This window comes from Sciurus carolinensis, chromosome 7 (genome assembly GCF_902686445.1).
Source record: "Sciurus carolinensis chromosome 7, mSciCar1.2, whole genome shotgun sequence".
Taxonomy (NCBI): domain Eukaryota; kingdom Metazoa; phylum Chordata; class Mammalia; order Rodentia; family Sciuridae; genus Sciurus; species Sciurus carolinensis.
In genome coordinates this window covers 65,543,114-65,559,869 of record NC_062219.1, presented here as the reverse complement: position 1 = coordinate 65,559,869, position 16,756 = coordinate 65,543,114, and the positions used below count along the sequence as shown (strand labels likewise).

At 34.0% G+C, this 16,756-nt stretch overlaps 1 protein-coding gene across 2 annotated transcripts in view; it reads right to left on the bottom strand.

The window, feature by feature from the left end:
* Nucleotides 1-16,756, bottom strand: part of Mms22l (MMS22 like, DNA repair protein) — a 129,837-nt gene that overhangs the window by 5,450 nt on the left and 107,631 nt on the right. For both annotated transcript variants that reach the window (XM_047557872.1, XM_047557873.1), the window contains 4 exons: nucleotides 13,788-13,999; nucleotides 10,865-11,028; nucleotides 2,560-2,656; nucleotides 1,025-1,192 (listed from right to left, as the gene is read on the bottom strand). In XM_047557872.1, the coding sequence (XP_047413828.1) occupies nucleotides 1,025-1,192; nucleotides 2,560-2,656; nucleotides 10,865-11,028; nucleotides 13,788-13,999 (641 nt within the window). The remainder of the gene's footprint in view (nucleotides 1-1,024; nucleotides 1,193-2,559; nucleotides 2,657-10,864; nucleotides 11,029-13,787; nucleotides 14,000-16,756) is intronic.

Here is a 16,756-nt window from a genome sequence, read left to right as displayed (position 1 = left end):
AGTCTCTACAGCTTTTTCATTTGCATGAGCTTGTTTTATGACATGACAATGAACATCATTTCTTTAAAGCTATGATTTGAAGTGACCTAATCTTTTCTCTCTGGAAAACTAAGAGGCTGCCCACATTACTGTTTAAGAGAAGAAAAGAGATGTTCCACCCTGGCACAAAAAAACTATGTAAGAGTGGTCTCTGACTTTCCTTTTAAAAATTTTCATTTATTGTACTGAAGGATGCATTCCATTAGTTGCTAAAGCTGTAATCAATGTATCTAAGCATGATCTCCAATATGACATTATACAATTAAGATTTCTCAACTAAAACCTGGAACATGCATGTTTATTAGATTGTACGTGTGTATAGATACACAGGCACACAATTAAAAATATTTGATTCTGTAACAAACCGTAGGACATAAGAATCCTAGTGTGAGTATTGACTGATCTAAAATAATCTCTTTAGGAAATACAAACTTATTCTTACAGCATTATATTTCTCTAAATAGTTCAGCATATTTGGTTGGGTTATAAGCCTATAAGAAATTTTTTAAAAGTCTTATCTATTTTTTTACCAAAATCTGTTTTATCTAATTGGGTCACTTACCTTTATTATGTGAATATACATGATAAAGTTGACTCAATAAATCTAGCATCCCTCAAAGGCTTATGATTTGCCACTATGTATTTTATAAGACAAGACACCTGAGGCTCTGCCATCCACTTCTCAATGAGAAACACCAGTGTTTTGAGCAATAGTAGCTCTACTGAAATACACAGTTTTCTAATGTGGTCTTTGAAAGAAAGAACATGGGAATGGATGTGTAAACTCTGCTAAGTCTGTTGATAAACCATGACATTTTCTAATCATACTTTAAAAAACTGATAATAATCCCAGTATCAAAATATTTTCAACTCAAAAAGAACACACCCCAAATTTTTGGGAATGAGAAAATAGCCATTTTGATCAAATGAAATACAGATTTTATAAACACTGCCCAAAAGAACGCAATTAAATGATCAAACATACCTTTGTTCAATATTTTTGCCAAGGCCCCATTTCAATTCTGAATCCTTCAGAGATTGAGTGAGGGTAGAAATCAAGGAGATGACAACCTGCTGCTTCAGTGTTGCTACTGTCTCTAAAATGCTGTAAACTTGATGACTGTATCTTATACCATAATCCTGGATAAACTGCCTGAAAGTAAAACATATTACTCAAGATTCTGGAGTGAGTCTTTGTACCTACACTGCAATCAGCCAAAGCCTAAGCACAAAAATGATCACTTCATGTAAAATTACCATAAAAACCTACATGTAATATGAAGACTACTGGTGGCACTTTAAAATGAGAACAGAAATGTCCTATTCCTGTGTCAGCCAAGACTAGTGAAGGCACTGGGGAATAAAAAAGAGCTGGAATTCCAGGAGGGTGAATTAAGGGGAAAAATCTAATACCAGGTACTCTATATTAAAATTATCCTCTCCACATCAAAATGAAGGGAAATAGGGAAGAGCGTGTAAGACACCAAGACGGGGAAGAAGGTCAGATATCTTAGTTTTTAGTACTTTGTATTTCTAGATAAACAATATGCTGACAAGGAAAGCAAGATATTCAAAATAGACCTTTATTTTTTAAAAATTGAATTAGAGGTTTGATACCCACAGAAGCTTTTATGAATAAAAATATATTTTAACCCTAAAATGTTTATACCTCCACTTTGGTAAAATAAAAACCATTTAATATAATAAATTATAGATAACAAACATCCAGTCTTTGATCATATAAAATCCTTTTCTCCCTTCCTTGGATTCCACAATCTTCAAAAATCCACAAACGAATCATAATTTAAAAAAACTGGAGTAGCTATGCACCAATAATGTGATGAGAAAAAAACTGAGTCATCAAAGATCCAACATCGAACAAAGAAAATGAACCCGAAATTATTTATTATTGTGATAGTAAGGTAGACATATGTATAATGAGGGTAAACTTAGAAACCTTGATAAAGAAATACTAAAAAAATACTATCCTCACTGAAAGCATTAGACTCTAAAGGGGGCGAAGTAGGAAAGAGGAAAAAAGGAATTCTCAAGTGGCACTGTTATTCTTTGTGAACAACAGACCTACTTCTATAAAGTCCATACCTCACAAATTAAACATAAGAGAGTCTTCTGAAACTACAGGATCTAAGGCAAACCAGAAAACCAAGGACATGTCCTTTTACACTGTACCCTGAGTAACATGCTTAAGCAAGCTCTGGAGCCCTGTACACCTGCCATCATGACTACTGTTTCTCACCTTTTCTTCCCAAATATGTGCACAAATTTTTCATGAAATTCACAAGTCATTTCAAGTCAGCTCCCTTATCTGTTTCCCTGGCACTTTTATTTTTCAATAAAACAACACAATGTAACAAAACTACTGCCAAAAATAACAATAATTGAAATACTATAAACAAGTAGTAACACATTATGTTTTGGATAATTAGTTATTTAAAAAACATGTTGGCTGTCAAATGGCTGGCAACAGTCTCCTTGCCAGTTGGCATATTTTCCAGTTACCTAAACACAGAAGTCAGCTGGGCGGCAGGTTCTCCCTCTGACCCCACTTGGCAGGCTTTTACCACATACTGCAGGTTCTCGGTGGCCAGCCTTTTAACTAGGAGCAAAAATTATAGCATTACACATTGTGTCTGAATTGACCATCTGGATCCTCATTTTTGAACACACTTAATTTAGAAAAATATGTGTTTTCTTGAAGTATCTGCATGTTTTTTTGCTAATTTTCAAAATGAAATAGTTATGAATTTTGTTCTAAAGTACACTGAAAATGTCTAAAAGTCTATGTTTGACTCTTAAAGTTGAAAATAACACATGAAGATATGTTCTTCTCTTAGAAAGGTGCCCATATTCAAAAATATCATACCATTCTAAGCCTGTACACACTGTTACACACTGACAAAAGAAAGTCCTTAAAATCAGCTGACTGATGATAGGCAGATTGATTTTTAATTTACAAGCATATTCCTCCCATTTCCTCACAAATACATAAATAGCAAATCAGATACTACCTACAATGTATCTTCACTTAAAATTAGCCAAACTCTTTTTTTTTTTTTTTTTTGGTGGTGCTGGGGATTGAACCCAGGGCCTTGTGCATGTGAGGCAGGCACTCTACCAACTGAGCTATATTTCCAGCCCTGCCAAACTTAAAAACTATTTTTGATGCTATCTTCCTTTCAAAAGATAACAAAGTCTAAAATGAACATTTTAGTTCATTAAGTATCTTTAAATACTTAAAGGAATCCTTTAAAATTGTGTGGTTGTATACAAGAGTGCAAAAGTATTCCTATAGTTTGGATCTTTTTTTTTTTTTTTTTTTTTTTTTTTTTTTTTTTTTTTGCGGTACTGGGGATCGAACTCAGGGCCTTGTGCTTGTGAGGCAAGCACTCTACCAGCTGAGCTATCTCCCCAGCCCTATAGTTTGGATCTTAAATGTCCTCCCAAAGGCTCATGTATTCAAGGTTTGCCCCCAGCCCCATCTGTGGCGCTATTGGTTGATGGTAGAACACTTTAAGAGATGGGGCACAATGGAAGAACTTGGGTCATTGTAGGTGCATCCTTGAAGGGGATATTGGAACCACAGCTCCTTCCTTTTCCTCTCTTTTCTTCCACTGCTACAAGGTGGGCAGTTTCCTCTGACATGTGCTCTCACCCTATGATGCACTGCCTCCCCACAGGCTCAAAGGCAACAGAGCCAACCAATCATGGATGGAAACCTCCAAAACTGTGGGCCAAAATAAACCTTTCCTCTTTTTTTTTTTTGCAGTGCTGGGGATCGAACCCAGGACCTTGTGCTTGCGAGGCGAGCACTCTACCAACTGAGCTATCTCCCCAGCCCAACCTTTCCTCTTTTAAAGTCGATAATCTCAGTTATTTTGCTATGGTAATGGAAAGTTAACTAACACATATATCAAGAAAGAACACAGAAAACCCAACATGTTCTGAATGCTACTAAATTTTTTCCATGTTTTAGACATATTAAATATATATATTAAATCCAGTGTTTTTTCTAAGAATAAGAAAAATTTCAAAAACTGTGACGTATTATAACAGGAATACAAAATGTGATGAATGTGAACTTAATATTAAATAGTAGATAATGTTTTCCATGGCATGAAGCTAGTGGATAAAGAACATATAGCATACTTGTCGTTAGGAAACAAAGATTTTATCAGTTCTTATATTAAATGCAATAATGCAATCCTACAACCAGAATAATTGATTGTTTTCTAAAAGAGATCTTTTAAAAAAAGAAAGTTCATCTATGGGGAAAGCACCAAAACATGAAGAAATAGCCCTCTGGAGTATTATTTTTTTTAAATAACAGTTTTACTGAAATAGAATTTACATATGCTTAGTAACTTACCCTTTAAAGTATACGATTAAATGTTTTTAGTATATTCCAAGTTGTGAAGTCATCACCATCTAATTTTGGAACATTTTCATCAACCCTGACAAAAATCATACCTATTTTAAATAGCTGTCATTCCCTACTTCCTCTGTCCTCTAGTACCTGGCAACACTAATCTGCTTCATGTTTGTATGGAAAATCTCATGTCCTTTTCTGTGACTGCCTTTTCTTAGCATAATGTTTTAAGAATCATCTATGTTGTAGCATGTATCAGTACTTCATTTATTTTTATAACCGAATATTCCATTGCATGAATTTACCACATAATGCTTAATTGCTTAACTATTCATTCTTTGACAGGCATTTGGGATGCCCCCCATTTCCTGGTTATTATGGATGATGATGTTATGAACCCTAATGTCTCTTTAAACAAAATTTGACATCTTTATTTCTTAAATTGAACTAAGGAGGTTTTTCTGTTTGTTTGTTTGGTGGTACTGGGGATTGAACCCAGGGGCTCTCTATCTCTGAGCTACTTTCTTAGTCTTTTCATTTCCTATTTTGAGACAGGGTCACCCAAAGTGACTCAGGTTGGACTCAAAAACGCCTGGTTCAAGTGATCTTCCTACCTTAGCCTCCCAATACCTGGGGACTACAGGCATGCACCTGAGCAACCAGTTTATTTTTATTCAGTGAGTAATCTTGTTTCTTTTTTAAATCAACAATTTTACTGTCATGTAATTCACATACTATACAATTCACCCATTTAATCTGTGTGTGTGTGTGTGTGCGTGTATACATACTTTTTCCCCCCCTTCCTAGGGATCACACCCAGGGTCTTGAAAATGCTACATATTTTAGTCAGCTTTTTCACCACTGTGACCAAAAGACCTGATAAGATCAATTTCAGAGGAGGAAAAGTTTATTAGGGTTTCATAGTTTCAAAGATTTCAGTTCTCAGATGGCCAACTCCATTGCTGTGGGCCTCAGGTGAGGCAGAAAATCATGGCAGAAGAGTGTGATGGAGGAAAGAGGCTCAGGACAGGACAATTAGGAAGCAGAGAGAGCTCTTCTGACCAAGAACAAAATATACTGCAAAGGCACACCCCTCAACCTCCACTAGCCACACACTATCTGCCTATTGTTACCACCCAGTTAACCCCTATTAGGGGATTAATGCACTGATTACGTTGAAAGTCTCATAACCCAATTCTTTTACCTCTAAACTTTCTTGTACTGTCTCACAATGAGCTTTTGGAGGACACCTCCAATCTAAATTATATCATACACGATTACCAAGTTGCATCCTCAGTCTCCAAATTCACCTATTTAAAAGTATATAATTCAAAGGTTTTAAGCATTTTCACAGTTCTGAACCATCATTAAAGTTAATTTTAGAATATTTTCATCAACTCAAAAAGAAATTCTATAACCTTGAGCTATCACCTGACTCCCCTTAAACAACCACTAATTTTCTTTCTGTCTCTTTATATAGAATTAGCCATTCTGGGAGCTGCATATAATAAATTTTTGTTGTTGTTGTTGATGTTGTTGTTTCTTTGTTTTAAATGCCTGCCTTCTTTCTCTTAGAATCATGTTATAAGGTTCATCCAAGTTAGAGTATGTATCATCAGTTTTTCATTTCCATTTGTGGGTCAACTAATTCTCCGTTGTATGGATATAGAAAAAATTTATCTATTGGCTGATGGACATTCTACCTTTTATTATAGTGTATAATATTGCTATAAGCATCAACGTTCTGATTTCTATGCAGAAATGTTTTTATTATATTTCTTTCTCTATTAGAAAAATATCTATTCATAGTCATTGTCCATCTCATTTTTAAATTCAGTTGTCTTTTTATTATTGAGTTTAAGAGTACTTTATATTTTCTACAAGTTCCTTATCAGATATCACCTGAAAATAATTCTCACAATCCTGTGTTGTCATTTCACTTTCTTCTTGCTATTCTTTGAAACAAAACAGCTTTTAATTTTGATTAATTCCAATTTATCTCTTTTTCTTTTGCAGTTATACTTTGTTGTTAGTTCTAAGATTCTGTCATCAAATCCAAGGTGAGAAAAATTTACCCTTATCCTGTGCTTTCTTCCAAGAGTATAGTTTTAGCTTTAACATTAAGGTTTATGATTTATTTTGAGTTAGTTAGACATTCATATAGAACTTGTTATTGTCATACTCCAGTTTTCTTGGTTGCTGTTTGTATGACTTACCTTTTCACCTGTTAATCTTACTGGACTTGTTTTGAAAATTCATTTTTCCTTTCCTGATTTCAATTTTTTCTCCTTGGTTTGATTTTCAGCATCTTTACTATAATATGTTTGTGGATCTCTTTGTATTTTCCCTAGCTGGAGTTAGATGACCTTCTTGAATGTATATAGGTTAATGTCCATTAGTAAAATTTGGAAATCTTTATCCATTATTTTTTCAAATATTTTTTCCATTCCTTTCTTTCTTCTCTTGGTTCACCTATTATATGTATGCTGGTGAACTTAATGGTATCCCACATTTCTCAAAAACTCTGTTCATGTTTTTCAGTCTTCTTTCTTCTTAAACTGTTTAATCTATATCCATCTATCATCAAGTTTGCTAATTCTTTCTACTGCCAATTTCAATCCACTACAGAGTTCCATTGGTAAATTTGTCAGTTCAGCGGCTATATCTTATTTCCAGAGTTCACATTTGGTTCTTTTCTTATAATTTCTCTTTACTCATATATTTGTTGTGACATTGTCAGTATAATTTCCTTTATTTATCATGTTTTCTTTCAGCTATGTGAATATATTTATAAGAACTCCTATTACATCCAATATTTGATCCTTTCACTAGAAATTTCTGTTGCTGGCTTTATTTCCCTCAGTATATATATATATATCATAATTTCTTCACATGTCTCACAATTTTTTGGAGAGAATTGGATTTGTTTTCTTTTTCTTTATGGTGAATTCTATTCCTCCTCTAGTTCTGTAACTGAACTATCAAGCTGCTGATGCTGTCCCTCAAGTGGTGTAATTGTGGATGGGAAGACAATGGTTTTGGCAGGGTTCTCTTTAACTGTCCCTTTCCTTGATCACATCCAGCTAATCAAGGCTCCACTAATTAATTTCTGGTCAATAATGCCCTGGGACATAAATTGCTTTACAGACTGATCCAATCAAATTCAGGATCCTCTGAAAGGATGCTTTATGAGGTCAGTGTCTGAGATTTATTCTGACCCAAGGGCTTTTGTTGGCTCTTCTACTGATTCACTCAACCTGGCTGGCCTACAGATTAATGTGTATTTCAGAGGAAAATTACCAATTTCCTTACTATTTCTCACCACCATTTTCATTGTTTCTGACAGTACTCACTATGGATTTTCCATATTCTGTTGCAAATGGAGTCAATTATTTTGGGAGAAATTCAGAACTCTGTTCTATGACTTGTTTGTTCCTTACTTTCACCTAGACAAAATCTCAGAGGTATGTCTTTGGTGTTGGGTGTGAGGACAATGGTGTCTACTACTTTATGTGTAATACATTCACTTTAGGAGCTGAGAATTCATGAAATAAGGGGCAGTAGGCCTAAGGTCTTTTTTTTTTTTTTTTTTTTTTTTTGCGGTGCTGGGGATCGAACCCAGGGCCTTGCAAGCACTCTACCAACTGAGCTATCTCCCCAGCCCCGGCCTAAGGCCTCTTGACTTGGTTTATCAAACACCTTCCCCCAAGGGTGATTAGGTCTTTCAGTGCTGCTGGACTCATTTATAGCCTCTGTCCCACTAATGGAGGCTGAGCAGAGGAATGGAGCCCCTACCGCTAGGCATATTTACCTAGAAAACAACTTTGGCATTAGGTAGGTGCAGCAAGATAAGAAATATTTATGTCCTCTTTCTCCTAAGGATGATAGTCCTCTTACTGGGAGCCGGGAGGAAAGGGAGCCACATATTCTTGAATTACTAGTCTTAGAATAGAGTTACTACCAAAGAAATGAAATGATGTACCCCATTTGTGTAAAATGAATCAAAATGCAGTCTATAAAAAAATTATAAGCTAATAAAAAATAATAACAAAAAAACCAAAAACATATTAGGAAAGAAGGAAAAAAAAGTGCACAACAATTTGAGTAAATGACCTATCAATGAAGAATGTGTTCATGGTTATTAAAAATTATTTGGGATATTATTTTTTCATATCACTATATAGAAAAAGGTGCAAGGAACAACTAACAGGGAAGTTTGAGATGGACAGCAAAAAATAAAATAAAACAAAACAAACAAAAAAACATACTGAATAAATTAAAAAAAAAAAAGAATAGAGTTACTGCCTTGCTGAGCTTGGAAGGAACAGGAGGGAGTGGTTTTGCTTCAATAGTAGGGATTTTGGCTATTCTTATCAACTTTTAGTTCATTCCTTAAATAAATGTTTCTCTATTGGCTGCATACTCTTAGTACTTTTAGTACCATTTCCAGAGAATTTATATGCTATCCTTCAAATAATTTTCACCTGGTTTGCTGGTTAAGTAGTTATGTTATTATGCCAAAAGGTATGGGTTTTTGAGCAGACATGTTATCAATACTTGTAGGCATATGCCTAGGAGTGGAACTGCTGATTTATTTAATAACTTTAGATTTCTATGATTTTCAGACTGTCCTTACAAGTAAGTCAGAGAAAATTTTCTCCAAGTCAAGCATGCAAATCTATTTCATATTGCTCCTTTGGCTTATAGGGAAAACAATGCAGAGAATTCTATATCCTAACTATATTGAACATGTGATGTGTTCACTAGTTAGATGTGAGCAGCAAAATTTCCCTTCTAAACTCTGTTCTCCTTAATGAAAATGTTACTATCATCAAAAATGATAGGTTGGTTAATGTTTTATACAGAAGTACCCCCTTATCCTTGGGAGACAGAAGATTCCCTTTCCCCCAGTGATGTCTGAAACTGTGGACAGTACTGAAAACTAAATATATTATGCTTTTTATTAAATACACATAGCTACAATAAAGTTTAGTTTATAAACTAGGCAAAGTAAGAGATTAACAAGACAGAACTATATACTGTAATGAAAGTTATGTAAATAGGGTTTCTCTCTCTCTCAAAATATCTTCTTGTACTTTCGGCATTCTATGGCTTTTTGGTACTTTGGCATATCCAAATTGCTAGCATCACTACTCTTACACTGGGGCCATTTATTAAGTAAATAAGCATTGCTTGAACACATACTATGATGTCTATCTGATAACTCAGATAACTATTAAATGACTAATAGGTGCATAGCATATATAGCATGGATACAGTGAACAAAGGAGTGATTTGTGAGACTTATCAAGCTTATTCAGAATGGCACAGTATTTAAAACTTAAGAATTGTTTATTTCTGGAATTTTCCATCTAATCTATTCAGACTATTATTAAGAGCAGGTAACTGCAAGTTCATAAAGCCAAACCATGAACAAAGGGTAACTACCTGCTCTATGTTAGCAACTTTGTATTATACAGTACAATAGGATTTCACCAAAATTCAAAGTATATGTAAGTTTTTAAGGAGGTCAAAATTTCTAAAGAGTCTGGAGGCTATCACTGGATATTCTCCAGTGAAGAGGATGTTACCATGGATTAAGGGTATTATATATAAACATAACACAACATTTTTCACAAACTCAGAGTTGGGAGCATTTAAAATACTGAAATAAATATGAATTTTAAAAAATATGCATAAGTTTTTGAGATAAAACAGAACATTTCAAAGACTTGTTTGAGCTCTCCACTACCACTTTGGGCACTGCCCTCAGATCCTTCAGGGTATGCACTGTACTCATTTATCTTAGCAGCTGAAAGTACTTAGGCAGAACCATTTGAGATGCCCTGCCTTGAACAATCACATTATAGTTGTAAATATACACAAACAACCCTATTTACATTAAAAATTCCTTCAGGATTGAAGTAGGATCACTGTTTTACATATTCCCCAAAAGCTTATTAAAGTGTTTATACTAGGGATTAAATAAGTGATATTTTAAGGCTGATGAGACTGAAGACAAAAAGACTAGAATCAAAGGATTCTTATAAGTTTCCCCCCAAATCAGCATGGATATTCTAGCAAACTGGGATAGAAGAAAGTACACTGACCTCTCACCACTTGGTATTTGATGAATTACATTTAACATTGGCACTAGACTGAACAAATAGTCTTTAAGGAAAGGAGCCCTTAAATAAACTATTTGCCTCAAGGGAAAAACACAAAACAAAACTAAAATAGACCAAAATATGTTGATTTTTAACCATTTTATCCCCAACTTCAATTATTGTCTGATATTTATTCTTATCCATGATATACCAACAGATATAAAATAGCCACACAAACTTTTGTAACCACCCATTTAACTGATGGGAAAGAATAGTTTCCTAACTTGTAAACAGAAAACAATGACAAAAGCAAGTATATATGCAAACTAACCTTGGGGTTCATTGACCAGCACCAAACATTTTAAGATGCCAGGTAGGAGCAGTTCAATATCATAAACATCTGTTTCAGTTTCTTTGAAGAGTTGGAGAATAAAGACCAAAATGGATGCTAAGCGAGGAGGGGGTGCTGAACCTTTAAATGCAAAGTAGGATTTCCTGAAAAGAAGCAAAATTTTGTTTTTTCTTCTCTTTAAAACTTTCAATAAAGCAAAACAAAATACTATATATTTTAATGATACTGGCAAAATTACTTTCCCCAAGTGGATAAGGCATAGTTTAAAAAAGCATGTATATTTTACCATGCTATCTTCAAATATTAGCTATTAGAAGCAAGACTCACATCCTTTTGGTGTGTGCTATAAGGGTCAAAATAATACAGGGATGTATTATGAACTAAATTTAAAGCACATGGCTTTAAAATGAACTTAATCAAACCTTATTGTTAATTTGTTGTTTTTTTCTTTTCAGTAAAGTCTGATCTCCTCTCTCAGCTCCTCAAGGCTTCAACATTTTCTCTAATGTCAAATTTGCATAAATAAATTGCTCCTCACATTTATTTATTTAGGAATTTGAGAGGGTTCATATCTTTCTAAATAAATAAAAGTCCTGTCCTAGGAATCCACTTCTTACTCCAACTTTACATCTTTCCTTTCTCTAGTAGGTAAAAGAATAGGAGAACCAGTTTAGAATTTAATATCACCTCTCAAGGCAAGATAAATTTTAGCATGATAGCTCAGCAGAAATTGTAAGGATAATTTAATCTGACTCATCTTTATATCCCCACCTCTTAGAATAAGTCCTTGCTCATAGCAGGTGTTCAGTGTACATTTAAGTGATTAAATAAAAGTGAGAATTGTCAGTTTCTAAAAAAAGAGTCTAGAAAATCTGAAAATTTGTGAAATATTGCTAATTCTAAACTAGATATCAATATATGTTTGAAAACTAATAATAATTACCATAATGAGACACAGAAATCACTTAGGATTATAAACTCCTTCAGGGAAGGGGAAACGTGTAGTAATTTTCTCTTCTTCATGACTTTTAACAAATATTGCATACTAGATTTATTCATTCTTTGAGGGTGAGTTTTGTCCACTTGTTCACTGCTGATTTACTAATGTCTAGAACAATTACTGAGCTCTGGGGTGTGCCAGGTACAAGTCTAAGAACAGGGATGTAGAAAGTTTCTAAAAGCAAGGGGCTCATCATCTAGTGGGCAAGTTAGATAAGACACACATCAATTATGACAGTGTGAAAGATGCTTTAGCTAAGATAAGTACAGAATTCTCAGGAATTCAGAGGAAGGAGCACTAACTCAGATGGGAGACTGCTGGAGTAGAGCAGTATAGAATGGAGGAAATCACAGGAGGCTATCTTTGTATCTTTCCTGATGTTAAACAAAAACAAAAACCCTAAACCAAAACCAGGAATTGTTACATTTTTTGGGTCTTGGACTAGAAACCATGAGAAAAATTTCCACTGGATACAAGGGAGTAGGAAAGTCAACTAATGCAGCTAAGATACTCAACAATGGGGCTTAAAACAATTCTATGAACTTAATTTCACTTTAGCATTTGTGCATTTAGTTTATACTAAAATTACTTGTGCAATGTCTCAAATACAGTGGTAGATTACTAAAATCTTATTGAAAATTCAGAAAAAATGAGGCAAAACTATTATGAATTTGCTCACTTTAAGAAAATAAAGAACCATCATACAACACTGACATCTCAGATGTAGGTTTCACAGATAAGTAGGATTTAGTCCAGAGGGACGGCACTTTAATGAAGAAAATGGTATGAAGAAAGCTGTGATGCAGGGAAATATAAAGCATCTTGGAGCAGCAATACTAAGCCAATCTCATAGGTGCATATGACACCACATGTAATATATTTGGAAAGGTTAAGTGACAGATTGTGGAGAGCTAGAATATGGAATTTATTTCACAGGGAGTCAAGGAAGGTTTGGGGCCAGAGAAGTGTCCGGATGGATCAGATTTTAGGAAAAAAAAAGGTAATCCAAGCTCATTTTTTAGGCTGAACTGGAAGAAAAGACTAGATTTGGTGAAAGTGGTTGAGAGACTCCGGCAACAGTCTAGGTGCAATGTGATAAGGGAAGAGAAATGTAAAAATAAAGCAAGGAAGAAATCCTTTGCCAAAGGAGAGGGAACAAAGAAGATAAAGCTCCCAAACTCAAATAACAGGATTCCAGGAACACAAAACGAAGATGAGAAGGAAGTGGTGTAGAATTCTGTAATGAGAGGCAATGGATATTGTCAGGTCATTAAAATTATTAGGTCATTAAAAAACACAGAACACTTACACTAGGAAAGAATAATATGTATCACCATAGTATCTTAAATTTTAAAAACTAATTTCATGTAAAGCTAAATATTACATGAAGACAAAAGATAATTTCTATTACTGAATCTTCTGACATTACAATAAAGGATATGGAGGTTAGTAGAAAACCTAAGAAGTTTCACATATTAATTTGCTCAATAATAAAACAGAGTTAAGATAAAGGGTGAACTAATAAAACAGGACTTCATATTGGCTTTCTTTTACATATTAGCATTTATCTTCTCCTTTATTATCTTTTATAAAATGTAATTACTATATTTTATACAGTATAAAATAAAATTATTGGTTATCAGATGAAAAACTATGATATAACTTTAGGAATGTATATGTAAGGAAAATAATGGCTATGTGGAGAAAACAGAAGCAATTTAATAAATATTGGCTTGTACTGGTATGAGCAAATGTCATTTAAATAAATTTTTAACGTTTCTCAGGAAAAGTTCCTAAAATATCAGCATCCTAAATGATTGCCAATAATTTTGAGATATCATATTACTTTCTAATAGAGATGAATGATTCATAGATTAACCTATTTTTACTACTTATATGTACCTTAAAACTTGTACAATGCATTTCTTTAGCGATGATATCGATGGAATGGTGGCTGAATTCCTCAGTGCCAGCAAAACAGGATGTTGTCCAACATCTGCAACATACGGTGAAGCCGGAAGAAATCGTCCAATATACTGCTCAGTAACATTCCCTAGCAATTGATTCAAATAGGCATTTGGATTTTGAGACTGACAGCTTGTAATACACATGCCCTACAAGGTGGGGGGAGGGAAGAAGAAAAAGAAAAGAAAAACACTAAGTAGCAAAGTTTCAAAAAAAAAAAAAAAAAAAAAAAGAAACAATATTTAGGAACTTACTAATATAATTCCCAGAATTAATATTCACATCAGAATTTATGACATCTCATATCATCAATATGTAACACATATGAACCTTCAGGAATTGATATCATATATACTATGATATTTAACTAAAAATGCATATTTTTTGGCATGGACACAGAAGCAGGGGAAAAGTACAGAAAGAAAAACTCAGATTCTTTCTCTTGTCCTCAGAAAATTTGACTATTATACATACACACAAAGTTATAAAACACATTTCAGGTCAGTCTTTTTCATGTAGGTCACTGGTCATTTTTGTCAAATATAAAATTTATGCCAGAACTTTTCATGTTAAGAAATGTTGTCAATTAGGGCTGGGAATATACTCAGTAGTGGAGTGCTTGCATGCCTAAGACCCTGGTTGCTATCTCCAACATGCACATGTGCACGCACACACACATGGCCCATAAATGCTATAATTTTTTTTTTTTGTACAAGAAATTGAACCCAGGAATGCTTCATCGCTGAGCTACATTCTCAACCCTTTTTACTTTTTGAGACAGGGTTTTTCCTAAGTTGCTGAGGCTGGCCTTGAACTTTTGAACTTTCTGCCTCAGCCTCCTGCCTCACTGGGATTATAGGTGTGTGCCACCAAACCCAGAGATAAATTTTTTAAAAATAATTAATTGGAGAGGAATACAGAAGATTAAGACTTAGAGTGTCAACAATTTATTTAGAGGTTTTTCCATCAGGCACTGTGCCAAGTACTTCATATTCATCATTCAATTTAAATTTCTCAAAAAATAAATAAATAAATAAAACAAACCCATCAAGTTAATATTTTTCAGTTAGGGAAACAGATTAGCAGTTAGGAGCTCAATAAAGTTCACAAGAACTCAGTTTTGATAAAAGTCAATTATTTAATGAAAGGGCCCATTTGAATATCAGTTAACAAAATACATTCATATGGATTAACGTATTTAATATTTACAAATGAATAAACCAATATCCTGAGAAAAAGAAATGTTTTTCTGCTAGTGTTAAGTCTCCATTTTAGTTATAAATGGATATTTATCCAATAAAAATTTTTGAAAGTTTATTTACAAAATGAAAGAAAGCATAGATCTGCCAGAACACTAGCAAATAAACAACTGAAACAAACAAACATAAACACTGGAACCCCACGAGTTCTGTTTCTTGGCTACTTTAAGGAAAAGCATAAATAATGAGAAAATTAATTAATACATAGATACTTTTGGAAAATTCTGAAAAGGAGAGCTGGGTACCTTTAAGAAAGTAAAGATATGGCTCCTTTTCAGTTATGCCAAATGGATAACTCATGAAACTTTTTATCACTTATTGAGTTTATAAGAATTCCTGTTAAATAGACTGGTTGAGTAAGAAGACCACAAGGAATGAATACTCCATATTCTCTTGGTACCCACTTTTCTTTCCACTCATTTGCCAATTGATGAGATGAGTAGTCCATACTACACTGTGGACTGTTCTTTATCTTTCTGCTAGATAACACATTAAACTTTGATTTAAGTACTATCATAAATACAAAATTACCAAGTCAACTTAAAACTTCCCAGAAATCTTAAAAATTCATCTATGAAACAGATCACTCATTACCTAATCAAAATCCACTTTCTCCTTCCTCCTCAGTTTTCCTTGATGGACCTCAAAGTAAGAAGCATTTATCTTCAATATTAGACAAAAGTGAATGACAGGTCAATATTTCCAACTGTCTACTGGACTTCATTACCTGGATATTCCAAAAGCTTCAAACTAAAGTTGCTCAAAAACTGATTCTTACCTTCATCCGTGTATCTCCAGAATTTTCCATTTTAGTTAGCAGTACTACCAACTGTAGTACTACTGTGATACTGACTGGCAGTTATTCGGGAATCTAGGAAGCATTTCATTTCTCTCTATTCCTCCACAATTCATTCATCAAGTATTTTTAATCAGAGCTCATCAATGTTTTTGAAATCTGCTGTGTGGGCTCTAAACTCACTGCCTTAGTTTAAAACCTTCAGATAACATGTAGGTAATTTCAATGAACTAGTCACTGCATTCTCTATCTCCAATCTAAAGTCCTCGCTATTTTAGATGTTGATACCAGAATCATTTTTCTAAAATGTAAACATGATTATGTCACTCCCACTTCTTTGCTCAAAATCCATCAATACTCCTTATGTCAAAGATGAAATTCAAACTCTTTAGTAAGGCATATAAAGCCCTCCCTCAAATTCCATATGAATTTCTAAACACAATAGAACTATTTGCTTTTCCCCAGTATACGTTATTTTTTTTTAAAGCTCCCACCCTGGTACATGTTACTCTCTCTGACAGAAATAGTCCTCAACTCCTACTCGTTCAGCTCTTCTACACTTAATATCCTGTACAGTATCATCTCATCCTCCACCCTAGTCTAGTTGATGGATAGATAGCTCAGGTCTCTAAGGAAAATACTGAGCACACTACCATTAAGTGTCTGTGCAAGTATGACCCATCTCAACCTCAAGCTTCTTGAGGTCAAGAACTTGCCTTTTTAATCTTTGTTTTCAGACCCAAACACAAAGAGGAGTACTTGTTCAATGGTTGTGTCACATATACACATGTACCTTGAGATTACAATGTCAGTTTTTAAATCTGCATTTGGTAAATTACATTTTAAGGCAA